At 45.6% G+C, this 24,219-nt stretch overlaps 2 protein-coding genes and 2 non-coding genes across 11 annotated transcripts in view; 1 reads left to right on the forward strand and 3 right to left on the reverse strand.

Moving 5' to 3' along the window:
• Window positions 1-18,438, forward strand: KIF2C (kinesin family member 2C). Of its 2 annotated transcripts, XM_065071555.1 has the most exons (22): window positions 1-192; window positions 353-447; window positions 1,651-1,755; window positions 1,986-2,034; window positions 3,731-3,778; window positions 4,622-4,741; window positions 5,478-5,582; window positions 5,942-6,042; window positions 6,309-6,404; window positions 7,565-7,619; window positions 7,706-7,868; window positions 8,145-8,235; window positions 9,858-9,921; window positions 11,035-11,126; window positions 11,362-11,504; window positions 12,969-13,173; window positions 13,606-13,716; window positions 14,209-14,276; window positions 15,808-15,910; window positions 15,988-16,104; window positions 16,466-16,592; window positions 17,916-18,438. In XM_065071555.1, exons 1-22 carry the CDS (start codon window positions 129-131, stop codon window positions 17,990-17,992), a joined length of 2,199 nt encoding a protein of 732 aa, XP_064927627.1. In that variant the 5' UTR covers window positions 1-128; the 3' UTR covers window positions 17,993-18,438. The 2 variants fall into 2 exon arrangements, with proteins under 2 accessions (XP_064927627.1, XP_064927628.1); XM_065071556.1 differs by lacking the exon at window positions 3,731-3,778.
• Window positions 13,218-24,219, reverse strand: part of ARMH1 (armadillo like helical domain containing 1) — an 18,748-nt gene continuing 7,746 nt past the window's right edge. For 4 of the 7 annotated variants that reach the window (XM_065071569.1, XM_065071572.1, XM_065071570.1 and 1 more), the window contains 6 exons: window positions 22,684-22,806; window positions 22,072-22,144; window positions 20,981-21,110; window positions 20,057-20,134; window positions 19,183-19,288; window positions 13,697-15,197 (listed from right to left, as the gene is read on the reverse strand). In XM_065071569.1, coding sequence (XP_064927641.1) covers window positions 15,184-15,197; window positions 19,183-19,288; window positions 20,057-20,134; window positions 20,981-21,110; window positions 22,072-22,144; window positions 22,684-22,806 — 524 coding nt within the window. In that variant the 3' untranslated portion in view covers window positions 13,697-15,183. Of the gene's footprint in view, window positions 15,198-19,182; window positions 19,289-19,476; window positions 19,633-20,056; window positions 20,135-20,980; window positions 21,111-22,071; window positions 22,145-22,683; window positions 22,807-24,219 lie in introns of those variants that run through there. The other 3 variants (XM_013372215.3, XM_021285651.2, XM_065071571.1) reach the window with 3 other exon arrangements.
• LOC135580179 (U5 spliceosomal RNA) lies at window positions 23,013-23,128 on the reverse strand. Its single transcript, XR_010474459.1, has one exon. It is a non-coding gene; the product is annotated as a U5 spliceosomal RNA (small nuclear RNA).
• LOC135580176 (U5 spliceosomal RNA) lies at window positions 23,670-23,784 on the reverse strand. The gene has a single exon (XR_010474456.1). It is a non-coding gene; the product is annotated as a U5 spliceosomal RNA (small nuclear RNA).

The following is a 24,219-nucleotide window of genomic DNA, read 5'->3' on the forward strand; positions in this document are numbered from 1 at the left end:
GGTAGGCCCCGCGGCACGCCGGCGCGCGGGGTTTAAATTGGTGGCGGTTGGCCGGGCCTGTGGTTCGCTGCCGGGCCGGGTTGTGTGGCCGCCGCTGCGGGGCCACCCGCGCTGCTCGTGCCCGGGCCATGGACTCCCGCGTCTACCGCCTCGTCTGTCCCGGCAGCGTCATTAAGATCCAGCGGAGTAACGGTGAGGAGTGGGGAGGGGAGCGGAGTGGAATGTCTGCGGGGGTCCCGGCCGCCGCCTCCCGTAGCGCCACTCGGTAGCGGCGGGGCGGTACCGTGGGGGTCCCGGCGCCGCGGGGCAACACCCGGTGGCCGGGCCGGGGTTCAATGCCGGCCTCTTCTAGGCTTGATTCAGAAGGCGACGGTGAAGACGGTGAACGTGGACCGGTGCTCCGTGTCCGTGGAGTGGTGCGATGGCGGCGACGTCAAGGGCAAGGAGGTGAGTGCCGGCCCCTTGCCCGTGCCCCGGTCCCGCTCCCCTTCCGCCGCCTCCCGGGCTTTGCGGCCGCGCTGCCGGTGCTTCCTCCGGGAAACAAAGTGACGCGTGTTCGGTTTTAACGCTGTGTCGGGCGCAGCGCCGGGGGTCGGTGTGAGCGCCGGGCACGCCGGGGCTGCAGCGGCACCGAAACCGGGCTCCTAACCTCTCCGGTTGAACAAGGGCGTGCTGGGCATCTCGCTTACACTGTTGGCTGCTGAATTCGAATGCCCCGAAGTCCCAGTTTTCCCAGCTATGGGGAGTTGCCTGTCGGCTTTTTGTGTCTTTAACCGTGGTCTTCAGGCTGTCCTGAGAGTCAATGTGCCACTTGCAAGGTGTCATGTTAAGAGGGCTGAGTTTGGTTTCTGGACTCTCTACACCAGTATAAAATACATATGGTGTGAGATTTTTGGGGGAAGGGGCAAGGAAATGGAGCCTGGGGCACTTCAGGTTGATGTGGCTGAAATTCTGACACTTAACAAAATCTCCTTTGGTAACTGAGCAAACACACTGTTCTACCTATTTCTCTGGAAACCTATACTCTAGAATTTAGTTAAAGTTACTGTTGACTGGTACTTTGAAACTGGATCTTAAATCTCTGGCAGGATTATGATTATGACTTCACAGGAGTGTCAGGCAGGAGCTGGCCCTAGGTGAAATATAATAACTTGCAATAGCAAGTGGAAATGCAGGTGAACTGACTTGTGGATTAAACGCTGAATCCTTCATTTCCCAAAGCCTAAGCAGCTCGTTGGAGTTTATTTCAGTAAACTCAATCACAAGGTAACTGCTTAATGCTCTCCTAGCACAGAAGTCACAGAGCAGCTGAGATTTACTAAGATTAGCAGTCAGAGATTAAAGCAGTTGATGCCAAATGTGCTTTGCCTGTCTCTTCAGAAGTGCTCTATGGCACCTGCAGAGCTGTGCGGTGTTTGGCAGATGAGGGTAAATGGCTTAACTAGCACATTTCTTGTGTCATATTTGGACATATGAGACTACTGAAATGGAATAGAAACTACTGTCTTGCCCTTCCAGGAGATTTTAACTTAACATTTGTCAAGCAGTGGGTGAGGTTTGTTTGCTTGTACTGGAAGTCAAGGTTAAAAACAAAAGCTGTTAAGTGGTAGCAGCAATATTGCACTCTGTAAAATCCTTTTGTTCTTGTAGGTTGAAATTGATGATGTGATAACAATAAATCCTGAGTTATTAGAAGAAATACCTGCTGCAGATGTGAAAGAGAACCTTCCTTTGCAGGAGAATATAACTGTTCAGGTAAGTGCTTTAAAGTGATTTAGTCTTTCCTAAGGTACTAAAGTGTCAACAGCATAGATCTTGTTATAAATAATACATCCAGTCTTAAAGTTTGGGGTCTCTAACTTGTCTTTTCAGTCTCATAGTTAGGCTTTGATCAGAAATCCTTGTTGTATCAGTGTTGTCTTGAGATGCTGTGCTAACTGTTTCCAGCTTATTCCTGATCATTTACAGCATTCACTGTTTTTCAGAAACAGAAGCGTAGAACAACCCTTTCAAAAATTCCCGCTCCACGGGGAGGTGAGAAAATGTTCTTTTGTCTGTTATATCCCTGTGAAACAGTCGTGGTCTTTTGTTGCAGCCGTAATATTATAGCTGAATAAGCATCATAAGACTGCTTATTCAGGCAATGCCAATAAAGACCACACTGATTCATACCAACAGTTTGGCCTCCTGAGTGCAGAAACTTTGCTAACACATTGCTATCCTTTTCCTTCAAGCTGAGGTTTGTTATGTGTTGCCCTTTTCTACAGCTTTGCCGTAGCTGTTCCTTCATACTGCTTTAAATGTCACTAGGCAGTTAATGTTGCAGTGAATTTTAAAGTTCGTATGGAGTTTCACAACTGCCACAAATAACAAAAGGCAAGTGGCAGTTGTTAAGACTAGAAGTGTCAAAATGAGAGTGGAAAGGGCAAGAAATAGTGGTGACAAATGCATGTCTCCTCCTCAAACAGTCCCCCTAGGCAACATGTCCTTGGAGATATTTCAGAGCAGGCAGCCAAGGAGCCAGCTGGTGTGGTGCTCAGTGACTGTATGTCAGTATTATGTTTTGAACAAAGCCAGAAGAAGATAGAGATGTCAGTGTGGGATTGCTAACAAATTGTTTTTCTTGAGGTATCATGAGTTAGAAGACTCCCATGTCTTCTGCCTCTTTTCAGTTTTAGTTGATTCTTTCGGATTTTAGAATTGCAAGTGGCACCACAACTTGCATGATGCTGAGGCTGCTAATTAAATGATTCTCTTAAAGCACGTAGTTAACCAGAACTTGTGCTTTTCCATAAAACAGAGCTGTAAATGAAACAGCTGGGCTTGTCTGACCTCTCTTGCTGTGTGTAATGCAAGACAGGGAAGCTGGTACCAGAAGACAACAGTACAAATCCCTTGGCATCAAAGAGTCAGGAGCAGCCAAAGAAGCTTAATATGTCAAAAGTTGTTCTGTACTAGACCATGCCAGTCTTCCTCAAATCCAGAGAACTCTCCATAAATTTTGTGAACTGGCAAGTAAAAAGATGCGTAAAGTTATAACTGTCTCTGGACAAGTCAGTTAATGGACCTGGAGGCCAGTGGGAAAAATAAAGGTATTTTAATCCAGTCACTGATTGATGGAGAAATGCCCTCACAAAGGTCATGGCTTTCCTGAAGTATAAAATCTAATTGCAAATCTGAAATATGTTGCCTTTCCTACTGGCACAATCTTGTCCCTGAAGACCTGCTCAGAGTACAGGAGAGAAGCAGTGTTTTCAGTATTCCTCAAATATTATCTGGTTTAGCTAGCTAAACCCCATGAGTGTCAGTATCTGTCCTGTTGCAAACTCTGCACTGTGCTGATTAGGAGGGTAACATTGGCTTCAGGTTCTTGTTTTTAGACTAAACAAATTAAAGAAGATCAGGAGGTGTCTGTCTCCACTTCATTCAGGGAAGTGAGAGAAGCAGAAGCAGTTCTTTCAGAATTAAGAAACAGATCTTGCCTCCATCCTCTGATTCAGTAAGAATTTTAGAGGGTGCTGAATATTCTAATGTACAAGAATCACTTGAATCAAAACCATTTAGATGCAGCAAATTCTTCAGTTGGTGTCCGTGTCCAGGAGCACTATAATTTATAGAACAAGTGCTGCTGAGTTTGTGATGAGATCAGGTTTGGGCATGTGTGACAAAAGCAAATGGAATAAAATGCCATATCTAAGTATAATTAAACTGATTCTTTTTATTCCTAAAGTTGCAGCAGTGAAACCTAATGTCTCTGCACCTGAGCAGAAGACTCCAGGTAAAGAGCTAACAGATATGATTGCTGAATGTCACGGGTGTGGTTCTAAGGCATTTGATCTGGAGTTAAAATTTGTCCTTGGTCTGAAACAGATCTGGTGCGATTAATTCTGGATGAGTTATTGTGAACGCTAGAGGTAAAGGTAGTTCTAGCTTTCAAATCAGATTCCTATGTTTTTTCGTATCAGATTTGCTTTCTTTACGAATCTAGTGAGGTGCATGTTTCAGTCCCTTCCTCAGGCAGCTTTGTGAGGGACTTGGTCTCAATGAATGAAAGAAATAGCTTGGCATGTGACAATGGAGACTGCCTACAAAAGGCCCCTTTCCAAAGATTTACTGTTGTGATTATGCAGAGTCTCTTAACTGAATTTAGTGTTATCAAGTGTGTGCCACACACACTGTGCACAGGTGCTGTGATGGGCATGACACTGCCCATGACCAGTTGCTCAACTGCAGTTCTGCTGTCACCATAGACCAGTAATTCACACAGTGCTGCAAGTGTGAAGCTTCAGAGGATCTCCCAGTTCCCTGACTTGTAACTTCCTCCTTCCTATGTATTAATGTTCTGGAAATGCTGCATTAGTGAATTCTTAGTGGTATCTGAAATTCACTGGAACTGCAAATCTGGAATTAACTGTTTGCTGTTTTTGTGGTGGTTTAGTCCATGATCACTTTTCACCCACCTGCATTGCTTTGTCCTGCACTTTGCTAATGCATCAGCGATCTGGAAATTGTTCTTTTAACTTTGCTCCCCACTGTTCTGTATTTTGTAAGCACTTGATTTACTTGCAAATATCTTGAGTGTCTGAGGCATGATGCTGACCTTGAATTTGTGTTTCCAAAGCTGTGCGTGGCCGTACCAGGATGTGTGTTATCGCAGAATCACAGTGCAGCCTCCAGGAAAATGAGATGAGGGTGGATCCCTGCACTTCTATACAAACCAGAAACAATTCATCAGTTCCTGGTGAGCTGAGAGAGAGCCCAGTGAATTCTTGCTATGAAGCAAGATGCTTTGCATGCATTTCGCTAGCTAAGCTGCAAATCCCAGGGGAGGAGCGATCTCTACCCCTTCCTATGCAAAATAAGAGACAACTAGAGGTCTGCCACTAGGTAGATATTGAGGGCTCCTACCTGAAGGGGTTCTCAAAGGACCCTGGAAACAATGTTGTTGAACAATGATGTGCTTTGTTAACCAGAGCTGCGGTTCTGTGGGTGGATGTGGTATCTGCTTAAAGGCACAAAGCGGTATTCACAGGGCTAGAGTAGGAAGAGAAGTGCCTTAATGCTGCTGACAATGTGCTTTGTAACTAGTAGTACTTTTAGCTATGCTGGTTGAGTAAAACAAGAACTTGAGCTTACTTGAATTATGAAATTGTAGTTATTTTTCTTTACCAGACTTACTCTATGAATAGTTGAGGGCATGCCAGGTGTATTAAATTCTGCAAAGACATCGAAACCAGATGCTCGATTCTTAATTCTTGTCTAGTTGGTGTGGCCTTGATTTGTAGCTTTGAATAAAATGTAGTGATTGGCGGAGAATTTAAAAGATTGTTTGCACGCTTACCACAGTTTTTAGCTAGTTCTGTCTCCTGAGCCAGAAGCAGAGTTGAGGAATGTGGTCTGTGGGGCTTTACAAATTACATAATTAATCTTGATCTTTGGGCTCTAATTATTGGGTTTGGTCTGGCTTCTTCCTGCAGCTGGCCGAGCAAAGACTAACAGGCTGAGCTGTGCTCCAGAAGCCTTACTGCCAAATGTAAACGGAAATACAGAGGATCATCTGCCTGCTGCTACAGTGAGCCCAGGTACCTGGGAGCAGTGGGTAAGAATTGACTCAGCAGTCAGCAATGCATCACTCCGAGACAAAAGCTTTGAAACGGTGGCTTTGGCAGCGAGACTGAATATCTCGAGTATTTTTTATTACAAATGCATAATTCTGTTATAGCAGTATCTTCTCAGAAATGTTGCCTTTACTTTAGAGTGGTAATGAGGCTTGCGAGGCAGTTTCTGTGCTAGGTAGATCTGGTTTGGGAAAGAAGCACAGCAAAATTAATGACCATCCTTCTGAAGATTTTCCTGTGTATGTTATTCTGGAAAAGCTGATGTATTTGCTTAAAACCCACTATAAAAATCTAATAAAAGGAAATGTTTTTGTTTTATCTAGTTCGAAGAAGAACTAACACTGTGAAAGAGATGGAGAAAATTAAAAACAAGAGAGAAGAAAAGAGAGCCCAAATTAGTGAAAACAGGACAAAACGTGCACAGGTGGAGTACTCTGCAGTACACCAGTAAAGGGAAATACTATAGGATAGTGAATCACAACAGTTGAAACTAGAACATCTTGGACAGGCTTTGTTCTTACAAAGCTGTACATAAGGATGGGTTGAGTCTAGTTTAAGCAAGTACCAAATCTTGTAGCTTTTAAGTGAAATATTCATTTGTAATTATGTACGACTGATTGTTTAGTGTGCTCTGGAGCTTTTTTGCTGTAACATGTTAATTACCTTCATGTCCATGGTTTTTCCATGCAGGAGTTTGACAGCAGCTGTCCTAACTGGGAGTTTGCACGGATGATCAAGGAATTCAGAGAAACTTTAAACTACCAGCCAATGTCTATAACTGACCCAGTAAGTAGATACTGAGGCTACTAACTGCAGCCTGTAGACAGATCTTTCTGTTGAACTGAAGATTTTAGCATATGAGTGATTTAGTGCATCACTGCACCTTGGAAATCCTCTGAGCACATTGTGGTCTTGAGGCACCTGGTTATTTGTGAGGTCATTTGCCTCCCCTAATTAGGGCTGAGATGCCTTGCATTACTTTGCATGTGTCACTAGTAAAGAGCTTGTGCTTTGACAATTATCATGCAGTGATTTGTGTGGCAACATCTATTTTTCAGAGCTTCTGAATGGAAGCCTGTTACATAGCTGCTTAGCCTGTTGTAGGTATTAGGTATAAGTTAAAGCAGAATATTGTCCTGTGACAGAAAGTGTTATTTTATGTAAGCCATGCATTAAGTCATTTTAAACTACGTCAAAAAGTGGAGGGCCAAATGTAGATGTCAAAAACTAGAATAAACAGGCTTGGTTGAGAACTTCAGCAATTATGGAGGAAGCATTGATTAATACCTGAGAACAAGCAAAAGCCTTGTTATGGTCAGTGAAAAATGACAGCATTTAAGTTCAAACCAGGAACTAGGTTAGAACACAAGGTGGATTGTGTGCCTGCATCCCATGGGGGTGAGGGCCAGCTGCTTGTCTGTATCGCTGCGTGACAGAAGAGGTTGTCATCTGATTTCTGCCTCAACTGATGGGATACTTGCTTTCCCAAACTCAACTGATATGTAGCTGTGCTGCATAAACACTAAACTCACTGTAGAAGTAAAGAACTGTGGGTCAAAAAATACATATAGGATAAGTTAAAAGAATAATTTACCTGGATGTGATTGTAGCTGCAAAACTGATATTGCAGATTTTGCTGGAAACCTGGCCAAGGACCGAACTCATCACTAATTCTGACCCAAAATATATGGGACACTTCCTGCAGCACAGCAGCATTTCCATCTGATATGTTGGAGCATACTTTGGAAAGGTTGATTGTTTGTAGCATTTATTTTGCACTGAATAGACATTAAGGTTTACATCCCTGTGTGAGCTGGGTCTGATCAGTATCAGAGGCAACTCTGATCAGCATATAGAAAAGATGTGAGGGAGCATTGGGTCTTTGTTACACTAAGAAGGTGTGGGTGTAATTGAGAAACAATTATTACTTGTTACTTTTCTTTTAGACAGAAGAACATAGGATTTGTGTCTGTGTGAGGAAGCGCCCTCTCAATAAACAAGGTGAGTGTACTGACAAAGCACATCTGTCTTGGAGCAGTTTGACATTGCTTACTCTCGTTAAAACTGAGGGTCTTTTCTGTCAACAGAACTTCTGAGAAAGGAATGTGATGTGATTACTATTCCGAGCAAGTGTGTACTGCTGATGCATGAGCCGAAGCAGAAAGTGGACCTCACAAAATACCTTGACACCCAAGCATTTAGATTCGACTTTTCATTTGATGAATTCTCTTCTAATGAGATGGTGTACAGGTAATGCTTGCTTCTCTTTGGGAGTGACTTTCAAGATAAAGCAGCTATAGCTAGATGGCATCCTGGCTTAAAGAAACTGCTACCTGAAAGAAATATTAAGATTCTTTTTGAAGGAAACCAAAGAACTGAAAAGTCTAAAGCTTAATTCTGGTATAGCCTTGCTGGTTTCTGAAGGATTTGCTCTTATTTGTGCCCCCCATTTTTTTTTTAAGAAAAATTGATGAAGCAGGGTGTGAAATCCTTGCCTTAACTGTCTTTTACTTTCTGAATATCCAGGTTCACTGCTAGACCTCTTGTAGAGACCATCTTTGAGGGTGGCAAGGCGACATGCTTTGCGTATGGCCAGACAGGCAGTGGCAAGACACATGTAAGTTTCTCCAAGGCTTCAAATTTTCTGGCTTTATCTACAGTACTTATCGCTCCTTGATCTTGATAATGCGTAGGATTGTATAAGGAGTTTGGATCTTGGTTTTACTGTCTTCAAGCTAATACTTTGTCAGTTGTTAATCCTGTTTTTCTATAGTGTTTAACTATTATTTTTCTGTAGTTTTACCTATTTGGGGGGCTGTGAAGAAAATTGTAGGAAGACCCCCACCCCACAGCTGCCTCTTTGAAGACTTGTGATGCCCTGACACGATAGCGTTAGTCAGGGCTACTCCTTGCCCCAAATGGCTGTTGCTGCCAAACTCCAGTCTGCAAAGTGGGGCTGTTAGTCTACATCTGAGGCAAAGGCTATTGTATGTGCTGTGTTTTGAGCTTGGATGCATTCCAAAGACTTCAGATTATATAAGAATAAGCCTCTTGTTGCACATAAACATTTAAGTGATCTGGTATTGTTTGTGAAGTGGGCAAATTAGTGTGTTCACTTTCTAACCAATCCTTGCAGTTACAGTTTCAAGAGATGGGAAGACTGTTTTCTGCCTCAAAGGTGATCCGCTCTAGATTTTCAACAACTTTTTCTTCCTTAACTTTCTTCTTCTGGAAACTATAGGGAAGAAAGTGGGAAAATCTGTTCCCTCACAGCATGATAGTGGAGTTGAATCTGCTGTCTTGCTCTGCAGGAAGCCTTTTCCTCAAACCACAGTGATCCAGACTGGACTAGGCTAGGCTGCCAGTTTGAGTAATCAGACAGTTGCTCTAACTTCAGTGTCAGAGGCAAGTTTTAGGCTAGGATCTCCTATCATTAGTGCTATATAGCAAGCTGTAGATCTCTCCAGTAATCCAGAAGGAAGTTTGGAACTTCACAGAAGTTTTGATGTAGGCTTCATCCACTGCACTGGAATGGGCAGACAAAACTGCTCATCCAAGCGTCGTGGCAGGAACGCAACTGTGAGGCACTAAAATCGTAGGCAATTAAGTTATTTTCCCTCCTTGATCCTAGGGTGCAGAACTAGTGCAAGGCCAGTAGCTCTACCCTGAGACTGGAGTGCTGCGTATTAAACTCTGGTACACTGAGAATGTGTCATGGGCTTGAATTGTGTTTTAAATAATTGACTCTGTTTCATAGAAAAGTGGTAGAGCAAGTCACCAGAATAATACCAACTGAAAACTTTGAGATTAAAGGCATCTTGGTCAAAGGAGTTAAAGGTATTCTTACCTAGAGGTTTGATGCGTTTTGATATCACACATGAGCTTTTGGAAGTTGCGGTGAAAACGTTACTCAACTGATGTCCTAAAAAATGAGTCTATTTCTTCTGAGTGGGGCGATTTGGTTGCTCTGTCAAGACTGTGCATTTCCCCTTCGAGGAACAACTGCTTTGACTCTGCACTGCAGAGCCTTGCAGGCATTCAGCTGTTGCTTTGCAAAGTCCAGATTCTTAACTGATAGGGAAGCAGAAACTCATTTTATCCTGTATTGCACTGTTCTAATCATCTTGCTGACATTGGAGCACATATATATATATATAGTAATTTCCTAGTATGTTCTTAGGACTAAAATCAGGTAGCCTGACTTGTTTGTACCACACCTTACCTCTTTTCTTTTCACAGACTATGGGTGGAGACTTCTCTGGGAGGGCACAGAATGCCTCAAAGGGCATATATGCTTTTGCATGTAAGTTGATTTTTCTGTAGATAGGAAAATCAAAGTAATGCTTGTTTTTCTTAAATAGATAAGATCTGGTTTTGTATGGTTATTTAAAATGTTTCCAATGAAAGATACATAAGGTATTTGTGTTTTCAATAATAAATACCCGTGTTTGCAGAAGGTACAAAATAGTTTATTCCCAGTCTGTACATTTCTAGATCCACACTTAACTCACTAAAAGTCACTTGGTTTTGAGGCAAAGAGATGATGTATTTAGTAATTTGGCATTTGCTGGGCTGAACCATTTACCTGTGATTCTTCTGATTTGCTTTTGTCTCAAACTAAGGATGCTGCTTGGAAATACCTGACTTGAATGTAACACAACCATAGCTATTTCTAATATAAAGCTTGTATACAGAAAGCATATGAATGTTATTTCTTCCTGTACGCATTAGATGCAAAAAAACCCTGGTGCATATAAAATGACTTCAGCAGACAGGTGTTTAGAAGCCCCTCATTGATATAATGCCCACAAAGCCTTGTGAACTCTGGCCTCTTCTACCTTCCCTTTAGAAAGGCATATTGTGAAATTAACCTGTGTAGCACAGCAGTTGAAACTAGAAGCAACTGTTTGCTAGTCTCTGAAAATTAGTAATGACTGGCCCTGAAGCAAAGTCTTTGCTTTCCAGCTCAATTTCAGTGTGTGGAAGCTAATTGTGAGGTGCTGCACTGAATCTAGCCTAAAGGTTAACTGATCTGGTATATGGTCTCCAAAGAGCAGCAATGCAGATGTTCAGGGATGTGTGTTTTACAGGCTTTCTGCAAGAAGTGCTTGAAACACGAATGTGAATTTTTCAGGCCTGTCCAAAACAACAGCAGATCCCAGTGTTCCCTCAGATCAGTCAGGATTGCTGTCTGCAGGTGACATCAGTGGTAGAAACCTCTGAATCCCCATGTTTCCAGTCCCTGGATGAGAATGCTGCTGAAACTCTTTTCCAGATGGTAGCACAGCACTAATTGTTCCACTAGCATTTGTTTAGCTGACTGTCATCCAGCTGCTAGATGCTGCCTTATGGCTAAGCAATATTTGAAAGTAGATCAAGCAGCAACTAAAACTGAACTCCTGCCTTTCTTCACCAGCACAAGATGTCTTCCTTCTTCTAAACCAACCCAAGTACAGGAATCAGAACCTGGAAGTCTATGTGACTTTCTTTGAAATATACAATGGAAAGGTAAGACTGTTTTTTAAATATTGACCTGACCTCTTTGGCTGAACGTTTCACAAGTACCTGTGTAAAACCTACTGTTTTTTGTAGTTCTAGATAGCCTATTGTTCTTGGTGTGTTTGCAATTGAATTGGAAGGGTATGTTAATGGTGCTGTTTCTGTGTATAGCTTTCTATAAATACAGTGCCAAATACAAGTAGATTTTGTTCAGATTTACCTTGATCTTGTTGCCTGAATATAGGTGTTTGACCTCTTGAATAAGAAGGCAAAGCTTCGAGTCCTGGAGGATGGCAAGCAGCAGGTCCAGGTGGTTGGTCTCCAAGAGAAAAAAGTCAGCTCTGCTGAGGATGTCATCAGAATGATCGAGATGGGCAGTGCCTGCAGGTTTGGTGCCTTAAACCCAATACGAAGAGCCATGTCCTGTTGTTGTAGTGTCTGTAGCTGGTGCTTTGAGACTTAAATGGGAGCTGCTTGTTCCCAGTAATATGCAGGCACTGAGCAGAACCTCTGCATGAAAACAAGAGGGTGGTTATGGAATAAAGGGCTGGTGGGGATGGGTTTAGCCTGCCTTCCATAGAGGTCAGGATTCATGGTTCCCATGTCCTTAGGTAATTTGAGAAGAGGGCAAGTATTCACATGAAGAGATGGCTGCCCTGGTGCCACAGCTAAACTGAACAGTCTAGCTGCTTTCTAGAAGGATCCGATAGTTTACAGGAGCACAAGTAGCTCCCTGTGGGCTTGTAAGATCAATGAAGAGCAGCTGACATCAACCTACAGTTTGCAAAAATTCCTTGTCTTAACTGCAGGCCAGATGAGCTACTCCAATGGCAACAAAAATACTGCATGTCTTTTGGGGATCTTGTCTGAAGAACCCTTGAGAGCAGGTGCTAAGGGACAGCTGTAGGCTTGGCTCATTGTGCTAACAGGAAGGCTGTGGTCAGGGCAACTCCACCATTGTAGTGGTGCCTTTAATTAGGAGCCAAAATCTGTATTACCAAGTCTTACCTGTCTCAGTTAAGTTGCAACTGCTGTGAAAACATTAGTAGGCAAATGAGAACTCCTTGGCTTCTGTATTATACTGCATATGCAGTATATGCACATCCTGAAAGCTCATTCAGCACTCTGCTGTGCATGCTTTTTGGTTGACAATTCAACCAAAAACTGTTTAACATTTCAGACTTCTGCCTCACTTCAGGACAACCTCCTTCCCTTTCACCCAGCAGAAGGGACACAGGTGGGACAGAGAACCTGCCAGCCTCCTCAGGGAATCAATGATGGTGAAGATCACAGGGAGGTTTTTACAAGACTCCAATCTGTTTTGCAGTGATGGGGCAGGTGCAGTTGCACAGCAGAGATAAAGCGCCAAAACAGCTTGGCTGGAGAAGAGGATTTACTACAATTGTAACCTGATAGCACAGCTACTCCTGTTTAGTGGGAGCTTGGCTGAGCTTACTGTGTAATGGCAGATTCATTAGGAGAATGACATGTGGCCTGCTATGAGGTGGGGAGATGCAATGCTGAAGGTGTGTCTCCTGGCTCCAAATAATGTGTAAGGCATTAGCCATTGGAAAGGTGCTCCAGCATAGGCTGAATTGAGCCAGGCAGTTTAAATAGCCTTAAGTCTCAACAACTCACAGTTGTCCCAGGTTCAGTTTCTCACAGCAGTCCTGTGCTCGTATATCAGAGGTAATTCTATAATTCATGCGGACTTGAGGTACTGATGTGTGAGATAAAACCTGGGAGGTTAAGCAACTTAATTGAATGGCTGCAGGTCTTGTCTGGCACTGTTGGTACCTGTTGCATCTTCTGTGATCACGGTTCTAACTCCTGTTTGCATCTTTGCTCTAGGACATCTGGGCAGACTTTTGCAAACGCTTGTTCTTCACGGTCACATGCCTGCTTCCAAATCCTACTACGCCGAAGAGGAAAACAGCTTGGCAAATTCTCCTTTGTGGATCTGGCAGGAAATGAGAGGGGTGCAGACACATCTAGTGCTGATCGGCAGACACGAATGGAAGGTGCAGAAATCAATAAGAGCTTGCTAGCTTTGAAGGTGAGCTATAGCCCCAGGAGCAGTGTTCATAAACACATGGATTCTGTTCAACTTCAGGGTTATCTCTTTTGTTTATTTCCAGTATAAGGAAAAAGAACAGCCAAACAGATCCTAGTTTAGTATGATAACAACCCTGCAAATCGTGTATGTATCCACTTAGAATGTTTCCAGGAAAGCAGTGCTGTCTTGTGAGGCCAGGCACTGGTACAGCCATTTAAAGTGTCATTCCGGTTGGTTTTTTTGTTTTTTTGTTTTTACATGTGACAGATATAGCAGCTGTCCTGTAACAGTAAAATAACTGGAGTATATTTAAAAGGCTATGAGACTTGCAGATCAATAGAGATTACCATTCTCTAGCCTCTGCAGTTACCAGCAATTGCTGGTTGATGAAAAAATGCAGATATTACATTCACAGGACTTGTCTTTCCTCAGGAATGTATTCGGGCTTTAGGGCAGAACAAATCCCATACCCCTTTCCGGGAGAGCAAGCTGACCCAGGTGTTAAGAGACTCATTCATAGGAATAAACTCAAGAACCTGTATGGTGAGTATACACATGGCACAAGCACATGCTGGTTATGTGCTCTGCAATTTGACTAAACAGCTGCATGTTCTTCCTCTAGAGTGAGGGGACTTTGAAGTCAGAAAGCTTCAGTTCTCTGCAAAATAGTTATACAGCTTTCCTCCTCTGCCCACTCCTGGTGACAGAGGTCAGAACCTGTGATCTTTGCCCAGCCCCAGCAGGAGCAGGGCTGGAAAAGTCACTTTCATACAGTGAACCTGCAGTAGAGCCTGGCGTGCTCCCAAAGGACTTTGCTTCCTGAGGAGGGTGCAGCATAGTGGGTGTACATAAAGTCAGTGGAAAGCTGGATATATGGCCACTGGGCTGTCCAACAGAAGCTGTAGAGAAAAATAGACTTGACAGAATGTCTCAACTCTGATCCTTTGCCCCAGCTGCCTGGCGAGATCTGTAGGACCATTAACATGAGCAAAAGTCAGATGTGGGAGTCACTGAGGTCTTCTGTTCTGTTTGCAGATAGCAATGATTTCTCCAGGCATGAGTTCATGCGAGTACACCTTAAACACACTGAGATACGCTGACAGGTAATGGCCTTTCTGACCTGGGCATTCTATTTATGTTGCAGGAGGTGTTTTGGCTGCCTTTATTCTGACCAAAAGTTCTCTTGTTGTCATTGTCTGTAGTGGCAATTTGGAGGTTGTTTTTTAGGAGCAAATTATTTTAAAGCTCTTATGAAACGAACCTAGGTGTTCTCTCTGTCAGACATAACAGAAATTGTATTAAAGCATGACTGTCTCCTCCTCAGGGGAGTCTCCCATGCCAGACTACAGACTGCCCTGTTTTTTATAGGCAGTTAACCCTGTCCTGAATTGTTACCTCCATACCCTTTACTTTTTGTAGTACTTTGGGTCATATCTGTAAGTGGTGTGCTGAGCGTATCCCTGACACGGCCCCGCAACGGCACAAAAGACTTGTTCTTGATGGATTCTGATATGAACTAAAAGTGTGTGGCACCTGGGAGACCTTGGGTGAAATCTGAAGGACCTGGAGAACTCAAATGTCACTAAGCAGATGGTGGGAGTGTTTTGAGGGGGCTGTGGTTGACCTTGGGTACCTGCAGGGCAAGGTACATTTGCAGGGACTGAGCCCCATGTTTCACTGGGGTGTTGCTGTACCCTGGAAGCCCTCTGAGAGAGCAGTGAGTCCCTCCCAGCCCCTGCTTTATGTGTCTCTGTACTGATCCAGTGAGGTGACAAGTAAAAAGAAAATTAACAATTTTGTCCTGTGTTAACAAGATGACACTTGCACATTTCAGGCTTGGTAGCTTTCCTTTAGCTCACAAAAGGCTGCTTGGTTTCTTCCTGGAAAGTGTTCCGTTCTTTGAAAGGATGTATGATAATTCTTGTTGTAAGCATTCAGGAACACTGAATCTTGACAGATTCTGAGATTTGGTTCTAGATTGAAGTTGCTTTTTCGAGTTCTGGTGGAAGGTCACTCCTGCTCACCTGAAAGTACAGGACAAAGCACAACATCTGACTTAGTGTGGTTCAGTAAGATTCTAGTCTTGAGTTGGGCCCACTGGGTTCTTAGCCAGTGCACAATGCAAGTTCAAGCTATAAGAAAGGGGGTATTAGGCTGAAACACTGTAAATATGAAGCTGACACTGGTAACAGGAATTAAATGCCCAGCTGGTGTCTGACATCTAACTCTAGCGACATGTCATCAGCCATGACTTTTATCCTTATTATAGACCTGTTTTGGCACAATGGGTCTCTGGAAAAAAAAATCAAGCTTATTCCTTTTCTTTCTATACTAATTTCTCTTAGTTGGTCATGACAGACTAAGCTGAAATGTGGAAGATATCTTCTGTGAAAGGTGTTGCTGGCAATTAGCATTGTATACTTGAACTTATCTCTCCAGAGAGGTCCTAAATTGGGCATGGAGACAAATACCTCTCAGCTTTCCCACCCACAGCACTCTAGGGTGATCATGTGCAACTTTTTAAAGTGCAACCAAATGTTTCTTGCTGAGCACTGATTGCCATAGCTGCTTTGTGATGCTATGGTCCAGAAAGTACTAGAAGAAGAGTCTGAGTAACAAATCTTCTTGTTGCAGAGTGAAAGAGCTCAGCCCTCATAATGGAGGTGGAGAAACACAGAATCAGATGGAGATCGAGGAAACAGGGATGAGTGGAGAAGGCTCAGGTCTTCAATACAGTGTACGTGTGTGCAGTGGGCTGAACAGATCTTGAAGCTGGGAATGAGTTGCTGTTCTTACTTGGGCTATTTCTTGCAGCTCTCCAAGGATGAGGAGGAAGATATCTCTCCCCACTTGTTCAATTATCGTGAGGCTATGACTCAAATTAGTGAACGGGAGGAGAAGATTGTGGAACAGCTTAGAGAAATGAGACAGGTATGTGGAAGAGGCAAGTCCAGCACAAGCTGCCTTCTACATGTTGATAGCAGCTTGTTTGTCTGAGCCAAGTGCTGCTGGGTAGGCTGTGGGCTGGAATGCAAGATGTTCTACAGTGGTACTACTTCCTCACTGCTTTTTCCTGTGGTTCCAGCCCAACTGGTTGAACTGGGGCATTTAAGTGCTTGTGGCAAGCTGGTCCCCCTTCCCCTTGAGCCAGCAACCTCTACTTGCTGCTAATGAGCACTGGCTGGTACTGGTCTGTAGAAGCTCAGCTACCTTGATTGATGTGACAGCTTTGAAGAAAGAAATTTATTTTCCAGAAAGGAATTTCTCACTACTGTTACCCTTCTAATTATAGAGAACAGTAACTGAACTTGACTACCTCTTGGGAATCACGGAGCAACCAGACTACAATCTTGAGACCTTTGTGAGCAGAACTAAGTACTTTTTAGAGGAGGGTTCAAGAAACTTCCTCAGTGTCAAAGGTAGGTTAGTGCCTGTCTGACTAGCACTGTCACTAATGTTTTCTCTAAGACCTGACAGTAATACCAGCATACGTGTGGGGGTTTGAGCACCCAGTGCTCAAAAAAAAGCTGTATAGCTTACAATTCAGATCACTTTCCTAAGTGATCATAGGGACAGATCTGAAATGTCCTATTGTCTGTACTTTCCAAAGTAAAATTTTGGCTAGTAACTTCCACTGCTATAAAAAACTGCCTTCCCTTGAGCAGAATGTAGTATCCACTGAGAACAGATGAGCTGAAATCTGTTTGGCTACTTTGTTATATCGTTTACCTTTTGCCTTGGCTAAAAACCAGAATTTGAGAAATACATCCAAATGCCATGTTGTAGGGATTCCTAGGGGTATGTCTGCTGTTTCCACTCCTGTTTTTCATGGATATCCATACCCATCTACTTCATAAAAAGCATTTGCCGGGCATAGACTGAGATGCCGTGTCTGCCAGCACCTGCATTTGGTGTGCCTTTGCCTTAGCATAGGGCATTACAAAACATGTAACAGATTCCCTCCAGCTGTTCAGTTCTGACCCAGTGTGGAGACTTTGCAGCTCTTTGCAGGAGGATGTCAGCTGCCTTTTCCTGAGCACTGCCTGCCTTTGGGCCGTGCTGGTTGAGCAGTGGTAGAGAGGCAGCAAGGCAGATACAAGGAACTTGGCTGAGACATGGCAACAGTGTTGGGTATGCAGATTGCCTGACTAGGCCAGGTGAAGCTACACTGCTGACTGCTACTTTTCAGCACTGCTTCAATGCCACTTGAGCCATTACAGTTAGCATGGTCTTTGCCTCAAAAACAGGGCTGTGAGAGGTGTGTTTTGCATTTTTTTTTTTAAATTATCTTTTAATTTTTTTCAAAGTGAGGCTGAAAATTGTGGCATCAAAGTGAACTGTTAACCTGAAGAAGTAGTGAAATTCTTTTAAATACCCCTGACTGTCCTATCTCAAATGCAGCCCAAGAGCTTTTTCCCCTCCATTCACCACGGGGGAAGCGGTGACAAGGCAACAAGAGTGAATGTCCCACTACCCTCTATGCCTTATAGGCTGGGGAAACCTGGCCCTGTGTGGTGCTTGGATGAGTGGCATCTAGTTTGAACTGCAAACTGCAGGCTTGAAACTGTGAAGCAAAAATGAACAGGTACAGCTGAAGAACTTTGTGGGACCAGGCAGAATTTGATGTTGGCTGAGCAGTTCTTGCTTAGTTCACTTCCATTTGTGGCCCCTGCTGAGAGAACAGCTGGGCTGGGGAATTCTGCTTCCAGGTCAGTCCTTATCACTCCTGTCTTGCTTTACAGAAACTTTTGATGCCCTGGTGGCTGCCATGCAACTGGAGGAGCAAGCCAGCAAGCAGATGAGCCGGCAGAGGCCTTAGTAAATACAGCAAAACCTGGTTCACAAGCAGACTTCTGTATGTCTTGCATGTTTGGTGGTTTGTGTAAATCCTGTTTTAAATGTGGTAGAATGTTGGTGTGTCATGTGTGCCTGAGGGCAGTGAACAGAGCAGCCTGCCTCTCTTCATGGCCTGGTATCAGGGAACTCAGTGCTAGAAACATCCCCTGCAAGGCTTGGGGAGGGGGGTGCAGAGAGTCTGCCAGATGTGTCTAGCATCTGGACCTTTGCTAGTGGCAATGGTCTCTTCTACTAGAATTACTTATTTGTATAGTTTTTCTAGTGTATATATAACTTTTCAAGATGTGCTTGAAGTATTGCAAAACTGTTCCAAGTCTGGCTTTTCCAGAAAGAAAATGGGCTATATGTACTTGGAAAAAATCAGTATTTTAAGAAGTTTGCTTGATAAATAAATGTTCCTGGATTTAATTATCTTCTATCTTATAAAATATATTTCTTGTTGATTTTTGGACTGACTGGTGTTATAGAGAGAGGCTGATTTCTTCAATGAAGTTTATTATAATGTTTAAAATAATTCAATAAATTTTCTCTTAATTTTGAGATCCTGCTGGGTAGAACTTGCCTAGCAAGGGGAAGCTAGGTTTGAGGGTACTTGTCCTGCAGCTGAGCGTGTAGTGAATGGCCCAGTTCTTATGGCATCAAGTGAGACTCCCTTGTACCACTGGAAAAGACAGCCCCAGGATCTTACTTTGCTTCCTTTTCCACATATTTTCCATAGCTAACATGCCATACAAAATACACATGTTCAGAGACAACTGCAATCTGTATTTGAGGGCAGAAGGGCAAAGCTGACACTAGCTGAGATGCAGCAAGGTGCTGCCATGGCTGTTGTGTGCAGCCTGGGTCTAAGTGGCCCCACACAACCTGTCCTCTGGGAAGAGGCATGTGCTGCTGCCCTCTGTTTCCTGTTTATTCAGCTTCCCCCAAGGTTTATCTCTGAAAGGATAAAACAGCCCTGCAAGCTCGGGGTCCAGCAGCACAGGATGCAGCTATATAAACACCAGATTACAAAGGGATCTTTCTACCATTACTCCCTCTTTCCCTACCCAACCCCCCTGCCTTGCTCTCCTGCTTTCTGAACTGCCTTTTACCCCTGAAAACAAGGTATGAAATGGTGTAATTTAGTGACTGCACCCTTGGGTCTGCACCCACCTGTGGGCTGCATCCTTGTCATGTCTCCAGGGATGTCTACTGTATTGCAGGCCAGTTCCTTAGCCTGGAATGGATTTATTTTTGTGTACCAGGTCTCAGCACTGTCCTGAAAAGGCAATAAAGGAGTTATGGTGTTAGTGGGATGTGGAAAAGCATCACTGACAAGCAGCTAGGGAAGGAATGCTTCAACCCAGACAGGATCCTCCCCCTGAGCAGTTTAGATACTGGAAGCAGTGTAGGGCTGAGCATTTTAAGGGCCTCTGAACTGTTAAAGCTGACTTGTACCTGAGCTCTGCCTCTGTTGCATTAAGATGGCACATGTAAATAAAAGGTCTGTTATGCCTTATTGAGTTTGGACTAAAGCAAGGCACTCCTGCTCCACTTCAGATGGGGATCCACTTGGATTATCCAGCCTTGCCCAGTGGTGTCTTGGGGTGAGTAAGGGTGGGCCTGGGTACAAAGAACAAAATATTACCCCTTGGTTGTTCCACCTCCTCTTCCTGGACTCAACATTGCTCACTATGCTGTATGTCTACCCCAGGAGCTAGAGTAAGGAGGGACTGGGTTTGGAGGAGCTCAAGTCACTTCTTGCCTCACTGACCCTTGAGGTCACACTTCCGACAGCAAGTTCCCTCTGTCTCAGAAGAAGCAGTAGTCTGAAGTCTCTCCTTGTGCTGTCTCAGGGTCAAGTCAGAGCAATTATATTCCTGAACACTGAGACCGAAGGTGAACACTTCCCAAAGGGTGGCTTGGTTTATTTCTGGGCTCTCATCCAAGACTGGATTTCTTGTGAAGAGAAATCCTGTCCCTACAGCCCTGCAAAACAGTCCAAGGTCCTAGGGCCACTTAAACCCCATAAGGGAGGCATGTTTACCATAAACTGCTGGAACAGTGTGTGTCCTAGTGCCTTCTTCACACCCTCCTCCACAAAGGGAAATGTGTGGACAAAATACTGCAACAGAACAGAGAGTTGGTGTCAAGGGAGAAGGTGTGTGAGTGTGCATCTATAGGGTAGAGCTGCGTGGATGGTGTGGCTCTAGATAACCTGTGTCACTCACCAGTAAGTCGCTGGGCCACCTCTTTGCACACTGGTGCTACTGGTGGCACTTCATGAACACAGCGAAGGAACTTGTGGGTCTCTGCTCAAACCTTACCTTGCTCCTCCCTGCCCTCCCATAGCACCAGTTCCCACTTCCATTGACAAGAGGAGGGAGGGTGTTTCAGTGCAGTAGTTGCCAGGGAGTTCACCTGCTCTGTGGTTGGTGCCTGCTCTCAGGAAGTGGGCCCTGACCCTCTGCATTACTAGGTACATTTGTAAACCATTTTTGCCCCTGAGCAGCCTGGTTCTTGGACATCACTCTACTGACAGCATGGTACTTCCCTATGGCTATTATATAGGCAGAGCTGTGCTGACACAGGCCAAAATGCTTTACCCAGCACCAGCAGGACAAATAGCCTGTTTATAATTCTGTGCTAGTGTCTTGCTCCACGCAAATTGTCTTGGTTAGCCCCTTAGCTCTGTCCGTGCTTGCTGCTCACAGCAAGTCTGGGGCTAGAATAGAGGTGTGAGGGCCAACATTGGCTTCCCAGGAATATATTCGTGGTGGGTGGCAGGAGGGAGGCAGACAGGGGAAAAAGACAGATCTTTCCAGAAAGAAGTGTCGCTCCTGCTCTTGTGAATAAGCCTGTGTGTGCTGTGTTTAGCAAAATCCCCACAGTGTAGGGAGCCTTTCTGCTCAGGTGCTTTGGGAGCAGACCCTGTGCTACAATGTCCACCTCCATGTACCACCATACTCACCTGCAGGGAGATGCTGGCATGTCTCTGGCTGGCCATATGGTCCAGGTTTCCTGCAGCAACCATCAGGCCATGTACCACTCGCAGCTGGATCAGCTCATTAGCAACTTCTGCTGACTCCTTGGCTAATTCACTGCAATGAGATAGGTGATCAGTCCCTACTCTGCATGGGGAAAGAAGCTCAAATCAAATTGAGGATGGGCCTCTCGGTGCGACCCCAGTAGAAAATGATGTGTTCCTGCCCTAGTGGCACCGACAGACAGAAGAATCTTAAACAATAAATGTTTGGTTGTGTATGGATTAGCAATTATTTAACAAGTGGGCTTGCTGATAAACAATTGATTAATGATTACCAGGACCTTCCTGGTGTGTGTTGAAGTCTAGCAAGGTTCTCGTATGATCATAAAGAACCCAGGACTTTACCACCATTACTTCCGTGAGGAAGACACTCCAGTATGGCTCCTTACCCACCAAGGGTGTTCTGTCGGCTGCTTTTGCAGGAAAAGTGTTCTCATAGCACTATCTTGTGGACACTGCAGGAAATTCATACTAGCACAAATGGCTGCATTTAATTAAGGATTCTGCAGTCAATTATAGGCACTAGACTCTCCTGTTGGGTGGCTTATGTTAAACAAGGGTGTTTCACTGCTTGCTGTGGCTCCTTGTGTGGAGAACACAGTGGCCTTGAACAACACAGCACCCTTCAGCCCTGCACTATGGCAGGTCACAAACACTGCTCCCAGGCCCAGCCATAAAGGGGACACTGTGACAGCACGCAGGGCCAGAGCAGACGGGATTCCACAGCTCCCTGTAAATAAAACTTCAAGCCAGCTCCAGTGTCAGTTGTCTGAGGTCTGAGCACTGTGATCTGCAAGGCAGAGACCCTGCCTCGTTCTTGAACACATCCCATCTCTGCACAGCCGAGTACTGGATACTCACCAGAGCTGGAGTGCCCAGCCAGAGAGCAGTGCCAGAGGTGGGTGGGTGAACAGTCCCTGGGAGGAACACATCCCAGTCCTTTCCTACCCAAAAGAAGCCACTGTACTCTAAGGCCTCTTTTATGCTCCTGTGCATTTTGCTCCAGAGTTTCTTACCCAACGGCTTTTGCAGCAGCTGCCTGCTGAATATACACCAGCACGGGTTTCCTCGGGCAAAGAGAGGTGGGGTCTGCATTTGGAAAATGAGGAAAGTGAGAATGATGCTTTGAAACACTTCTAAGATGTAAGAAGGGAGTGGAGGTGGAGTTACACTGTTAGCATAAAAGGAGGATGCTGTTTTTTTCGGGAAATACACCTTAGGGAAATCCTGTGGCTATGTATTGTACATAGTACAGTGCAACAACCTGTATGAATGATGCTCACAGCAGCGCAGGCACAGCTCACAGAGCATGGGCCACTGCAGCCTGCTGTGCTAAGTCAGGGAGGAAGCACCTGGGGCTGGGACTGTTCATCGTCATCACACAGCAGACAGCAGATCTCGGCGGGTCTCTGGAGACATGCACACCAGCATTAGTGCTGCAAGTAAGCACTGCCTTGACCAGGGCAGCTCTTGCTGCTGTGCCCCTCGCCTCAAGGGGCAGCCCCCTGCACCTCCTCCCTTGCAAATCAGCACGATGGCTGAGCCCTGCAGGAGATGGGGGACCTTGGGAGAAACACCCCCTGGTTGCCCTTGCAGGCCTGCTGTGTATTCTTGGTCAACTCTTTTACCTTTGTCAGTGTCAATGCAGCCGGCAAATGCTTCCTGCCTGGGTGGCGTCAGCAATGCAACCAGGCCTTCTAGCAGGGCGGTCCGGATCTTGTGGGCCATGAGGGTCTTCAGCAGCTGGATGGCTGGAGGAGAAGAGAGCTGCTGTCAGCACCGGGGATCACGCTTTGGATGCGTTTGTGGAGAAAAGCAGGGACTTAAGCACATGCCTGTCACCAGGAGAGCCCCACAGGCAAGAGACGCCAGCAGTCACCCCGAAGTGTGACCAGTCCACACGCAGCAGTGTTATTAACTATGCGAACACCATTCTGTTTTTGACAAATGAAAAAGTAGCTCCACTGAAATGGAGCCTCAAAAAAATTAATCGACACTCGTGCTTGTTCCTCTCCACGGAAATCTTTAGTAAAAGGCGAAAGATTTATGCGATCTGAAGAGAAACCGGAGTACGTGTCTCTTCACTCCCATCACACCGCCCGCCCGCCCCACGCCCCGCAGTCACGGCGACAGAACCCAGCCCTCCCGGCTACGCCGCCCCCGGCCCAGCCCCGCCGCGGGGAACGAGCTCCACAGAGCCCAATAGCTCGGACCCGCCTCCGGTTGCGGCCGCGGCGGCGGAAAGCGGAGCCGTGGCGGTGCCGTGCTGCCGCGGTGCACCCTGGGTATGCAAAACAGCCGGCCGGTAACGAACGCACGCTAATGAACGCACGCTAATGAACGCACGCTAATGAACGCACGCTAATGAACGCACGCTAATGAACGCACGCTAATGAACGCACGCTAATGAGGCGGCGGCGGTACCTGAGAGCGGCCTCCGCTGCCGTTGCTAACCCCAAACCTTGTTTCCCAAAGGATCGCCTCTGACCCCAAATCTGGAGCACGGGCGACCCTCCGCTTTTCCTTTTCAACACTACACCGTGACCAGAACCGCAAGTCTGCACTTGCTACAGTTCTCTGTTTTTCAAGTCTATTTTTTAACCAATGAAGGGATAGCTCCACCGAAATGGAGCCTCAAAAAATTAATCGACACTCGTACTTGTTCCTCTCCACGGAAATCTTTAGTAAAAGGCGAAAGATTTATACGATCTGAAGAGAAACCAGAGTATACCCGGCTCCTCTCCCCGCACAGCTACCCACCCTCGGCTGCTGCTACATAGGACACGGCGACCCGCAGGCCTACCCGTGCCAGCCCAGCCCGACATCGGCTTGTCGCGGCTACCGACACCCGCGGTTCGACCCGAGCCCAGCGGGCACGCAGGCCCGGGGCGGCACGGTTTACCGGGGCCAGCACCCCGCTGTCCCGCACTGCATCCTGGGTATGCTGATGAGAACCCTGCTGACGGGATAAGTTATGGAGACGGCCTGGCCCGCCCCGCCCCCGGCGGGAGGGGACGCAGCGCCGGGCGGGGCCGCACGGGCCGGAGCGAGAGGCGGGGACGGCGGCTGGGCGTGGCCTGGGGCAGCGAGCGGAAGCGTGCGAGGACCGCAAGGCGCTCGGCTCAGGTTGTCACCCAGCGCCGCGCAGAAGCGGAAGATCGGCT

This window comes from Columba livia, chromosome 8 (assembly GCF_036013475.1).
Source record: "Columba livia isolate bColLiv1 breed racing homer chromosome 8, bColLiv1.pat.W.v2, whole genome shotgun sequence".
Classification (NCBI taxonomy): Eukaryota; Metazoa; Chordata; class Aves; order Columbiformes; family Columbidae; genus Columba; species Columba livia.